This window comes from Ipomoea triloba, chromosome 1 (assembly GCF_003576645.1).
Source record: "Ipomoea triloba cultivar NCNSP0323 chromosome 1, ASM357664v1".
Classification (NCBI taxonomy): Eukaryota; Viridiplantae; Streptophyta; class Magnoliopsida; order Solanales; family Convolvulaceae; genus Ipomoea; species Ipomoea triloba.
Genome location: NC_044916.1, coordinates 17957174 through 17962663, shown reverse-complemented (window position 1 = coordinate 17962663; position 5490 = coordinate 17957174). Strand labels below are relative to the sequence as shown.

General features: G+C 32.4%; 1 protein-coding gene across 1 annotated transcript in view; it reads right to left on the bottom strand.

The window, feature by feature from the left end:
• Positions 1–511: 511 nt before the first annotated feature.
• LOC116032778 (CEN-like protein 2) overlaps positions 512–5490 on the bottom strand; it is a 6249-nt gene continuing 1270 nt past the window's right edge. Inside the window, exons 3-4 of the mRNA XM_031275497.1 lie at positions 1932–1972; positions 512–936 (exon numbers count right to left, since the gene is read on the bottom strand). Of these exons, the coding sequence (XP_031131357.1) occupies positions 716–936; positions 1932–1972 (262 nt within the window). The 3' untranslated portion in view covers positions 512–715. The remainder of the gene's footprint in view (positions 937–1931; positions 1973–5490) is intronic.

Here is a 5490-nt window from a genome sequence, read left to right as displayed (position 1 = left end):
ATTCATATGCTATAACTTAATTGCATAACTTTTTAATTATTATTCGACAATATCAACAAGTCTATTACAATCATGTCACTTTTAACAAAATATGGAGTAATAAATTAAGTTTTACTGACCTTTCAATATAGCATTTAGAATACTTAATTTATTTTAATATAAAATGTTTAAAATATCATTTTTATTCTTGATTATAATGAAACAGTATTACTGACTCTGTTACAATGTAGTATCTGTTCATAGCTACTTTCTCAACCTACTGAAGCACAAAGAATCAACAGTTGTTGGCAGCGTGAATTATAACTAGTGTATATGTATAAAATTCAAGAATAATTATGAAGACGATTAATATAAGATTAAATGACGCACTTTTAATATTAAATAATTCTGATTCTACCCAATGTGGTAGCTCAAGTGGCAAGTGAGTTCTCTTTGTGGGGAGGAATTTCGGGAGAACCCGGGTTCAATTCCCACAAGTGACGATTTCCCAGAAAATTCCGATCCAACACAATAAAACAAAACAGATATATTATTATTCTATTATTTTAATAATCAATACAGTCTCTCACTCGCACACTAACACTTACATTACACACAGACATATATATATATATATGTATACATTCCACTTTTTCACATTGCATTATAGTTCAAACTTCACAATACACTCAAACATCTTGACAAACAACGTACGTTGACAATGTTGTAGCGTGAGTTAACGTCGTCTGGCGGCAGTCTCTCGTTGCGCGTTGAAGAAGACGGCGGCGACCGGCGAGCCAAGGCCGTTGTCGGCAGCGAAACGTCGGGTGTTGAAGTGATCCCTCGAGAATGGTGGGGTAACAACTGATAGTCTGCGGGTTTGCTTGAACAGAATAAATACAAATCTATGGATCCCTATGTTAGGCTTAGGGCTCTCATAGCTAACTAGCTCCCTTCCTATTAACAAAACAAAAACATATATATACATCAAATTTGATAGGAAGCTTTCGCAAACAAGCTTAATTGAAAGGGTATTGATAAAAATTATATTATCTTTGTTTATATATCCTTTCTCAAAGCAGTTGTTATACCGTGGACTCATGGTGATAGTGTTGAACGGATACTGCGGTTGTGATGAAAGGAAACTGCAGTTGCGCGGAACATAGGCCATTTCATCCGTATGTAAATGCAGTTGTGTTGAACTGATACTGCAGTTGTGTTGAACGGATACTTCAGTTGTGTTGAATGGATATTGCAATTGTGTTGAATGGGTGAACGACCTCTGTTCCGCGTAACTGTAGTTTCCTTTTAACACAATCGCAGTATCTTTTCAACACAAGTGCAGTATCCGTTCAACACAACTGCAGTATCAGCCATGACCACAGTCCACAATATAATGCATTGTGGACTATGGTCCACCATATAATTTGCGTCTCAAAGAGGATTCAAACTCATGACCTGACTCATACAGCTTGACTACAAAGTCTATTATATCTTAGAAGTTCACAATTTTCTACAAAAATGATATGATTTTTTTAATTACTAAGGACTCTATTTTCTATCAATAAGGTTGACTAATTCATGTTCAGTCAATATAGTTTTCATTAATGATTATATATTAAATAAATTTAGGAATAAATTTGTAAAAATAAATTCCATCTGAGAATTGAAGGAAAATTATTCTGTAAACCCGGGTCTAACTTGCATATGCAATTTACATACTAAATATTCACAATTTTTCTTTTAAAAATTCACAATTTGTGATGACATGTATTCACAAATTCGCAAAATTTAAAAACACAATTTATATCTTAGAAGTTCACAATTTCAATATTAAAATATACAATTTAGGATCAAAGTCCACGTTGTAAGGTGGACCCTGGTCCATGGTATAACAACTGAAAATTTATGGGGAGGGCTTCACAAATATACAGTAGAAGTAATCAACTTACCAAAGGTGGCATCAGTGGTGCCTGGAATATCAGTAACAATCCTGGAAAAATTAATATTAACCTAAATCAGCATACAGAAAATTAAGGCATTGCTATTTTTACACAAACTAAATATTATGTAAATTCAGAAGTAAGGTTTATCTTGTGTACATACTTATATATTAGTTGCGAATTTCTTTTGTCAACTAAAAATATTTGATAAATGATGGGAAACTAATTTTACAGGATTTGTTGGATTTTAACAGTTTGGCTAAATCAAACTGCTAATGCTAGTGTTTGATAAATAGAGATCAAAATGTTAAAAACAATAGCTCGTTGGTTAGCGTATTGAATCTATTTAATTCAAAACTATTTGCGGACTAATTTATACATTAATTTATATTCCACTAATTTATATTTATGTCAAAATTTAAAATACAATTAATTGATATATATATATATATATATATATATATATATATATATATATATATATATATATATATATATATATATTATCGCGTTCAAATGCGTACTAGCCGCCCAGGAAAGAAATGCGGACGAATCACAGCGCGCCACATGTCCGGAATGTAGCTGCACCTAACGTTATAACTAGGTGCACATAGGTGCACCCAGGTGCATAAATGTTAACAAGGTAAATTACTTGCACTTGCAAGTGAAAATACTTCAGAATTGGTTTTACTTGCACCTAACGGGATCCAATAATTGGCTGTTGGAATATTTCAGAATTGGTTTTATTAATTAATTAGGATGATTACTTTAAAATTATTTTATATTTAGTTTGTTAGAATTATATTAAATTTAATGTTTATCTTAGTTTTTTAGTTAGGATTATTTTATCATATTCTAAATAATTATCTCATTCATGTGGTTGTAATTAGCTTGCTAATGGTTATTTAAGGCCATTGCATGCCAAATGAAATATAGAGTAGAGAATTTTTGAGATAGAACATTAAGTGTTTTCTGGAACTCGGTATGAGTTCGCCCATGAGTTGATCATGACAAACCTGACTTATCAAGGAAATTACCATCCTTGTGGCGTCATCCCGGTTTTTATCGTTCTACAGCCGAACGTGGCAAACCGTTATATATCAAAACCCAAAAAAAAACCCTTTACCCAGCCCTAAATTAAACCTTCAAATCAAATTTACCCAACCTAATAAATCGTTCTATGAATTTCTTTGTAATTCGAGTATGAAGAGAAGATCGGGCTAACCAGGTTCGCATCATTTGGTATCAAAGCAGACGGTTATCTCTTCACGAAGACTCATAAAACTTCAACAGTGCCTGGAACGTGGATTCGAGGACGAATCCCTCTAAAGAGAGAGGGAATGTTGTGGGCACGGGAACCAATAATTGGCTGTTGGAATATTTCAGAATTGGTTTTATTAATTAATTAGGATGATTACTTTAAAATTATTTTAGATTTAGTTTGTTTGAATTATATTAAATTTAATGCTTATCTTAGTTTGTTAATTAGGATTATTTTATCATATTCTAAATAATTATCTCATTCATCTGGTTGTAATTAGCTTGCTAATGGTTATTTAAGGCCATTGCATGCCAAATGAAATATAGAGTAGAGAATTTTTGAAATAGAAAACTAAGTGTTTTCTGGAACTCGGAATGAGTTCGGCCGTGATGAGTGGATCATGGCAAACCTAACTTATCAAGGAAATTACCATCCTTGTGGCGTCATCCCCGGTTTTTATCGTTCTACAGTCGAACGTGGCAAACCGTTATACATCAGAACCCAAAAACAACCCTTTACCCAACCTAAATTAAACCTTCCAAATCAAACTCACCAAACCGAATAAACCATTTTAAAATCCTTTTTAAATTAGAGTGTGAAGAGAAGATCGGGCCAACCAGGTTCTCATCATCAAGTGTGAAGGCAACTTTCAATGCAGAAATGAGGATAAACATGATCAATGACTCTTTTAAAAGAAATTCTATAAAAGATGTGCACTTGAAAATACAAAACTATGCAGTTGAAAGCACATAAATGTGCACTTAAAGGCCAAAATTATGCACTCGAATGCACTCGAATGTGTAATCGAAGCAATTTATGGTACAAAAAACCAATTGTACAAACAATTTGTAAATCTCACATATTTTCATTATAAAGTTAGTTATACGTTGTTGAAACGAATGTAAAAGATATAACAAATACTTACCTAGAATTGTGCACTTGAATGCATAAAATGTGCACTTGAAGGTCAAAATTTTGCACTTGAAGGCAAATATATCAGATGTGCAAGTGATGCAATTTATGATATAAAAAAAAAGTTATTCAACGTAAGTGTTATTAAAGCAATTACCCTTACAAATCGTTTGTAAATCTCACAAATTTTATTAAAAATTTAGTTATATGTTATTGAAAAAAAGGTAAAAGATGTTATAAATATTAGCGCATAATTATACACTTGAAGACACAAAAGTGTGCACTCAAAGGCCAAATTTTTGCATATATATATATATATATATATATATATATATATATATATATATATATATATATCACAAATTTAATTAGAAATTTAGTTATATGTTATTGAAAAGAATGTAAAAGATGTTATAAACATTGGCCCTTAATTATATATGCACTTGAAGATACAAAATTGTGCATTTGAAGGATCAAAAGTGTGCACTTGAAGGCCAAATTTTTGCATATATATATATATATATATATATATATATATATATATATATATATGTATGTGTGTGTGCGCGCACACCCACATATAGAGAGAGGGGGAGAGAGAAAGAGGGAGAGAGAGAGAGAAGGGTTCAGGTGTTGGTATTGCTTCCCGTGCAATTGTGCGGTTACACACCTTAAAGCATTACAATGACACACATTAAGTATATAAAACACGCACCTTAAGCACACAAAACACTTTAAGAACACAAACCACACACCTAAAGTTTTTAAATGGTGCACCTCAGTACACAAACCGCACACGTTAACCACACAAACAAAGTACCTTAAGAACACAAACCGCGCACCTAAAGTTTTAAAATGGCTCACCTTAAGTTTTAACACTAACGCACCTTAAGCATACAAATCATGCACCTTAAGAAGGAAAACAACGCACCTTAAGAAAGAATCACGCACGTAAAGTTTTAAGTTGACGCACCTTAAGTTTCAACATTGACGCATGTTAACACACAAGTCACGCATCTTAAGAAGGAAAACAACGCACCTTAAGGAGGAAAACCACGCACCCAAAGCTTTAAGTTGACGCACCTTAAATTTCAACACTAACGCACCTTAAGCACACAAATCACACACCTTAAAGAAGGAAAACTACACACCTAATTAAGCAAGCAATCACACCTAAGCAGACCAACTGCACGTGAATCCATTTCTATATATACAAGCTTCTTTTTAAGTTGTCAGCCGATTTCACAACAGTAATAGCAATACATTATAAAATTCTTCGGAAATGATTAAATAAATAAAACAATATATTCATATCCTTGTAATTGATTTTATAGGTTACTAGTTAAAACTTTTTTTTTGAATACTACTGACTCTATTACAATGCAGTATTTGTTC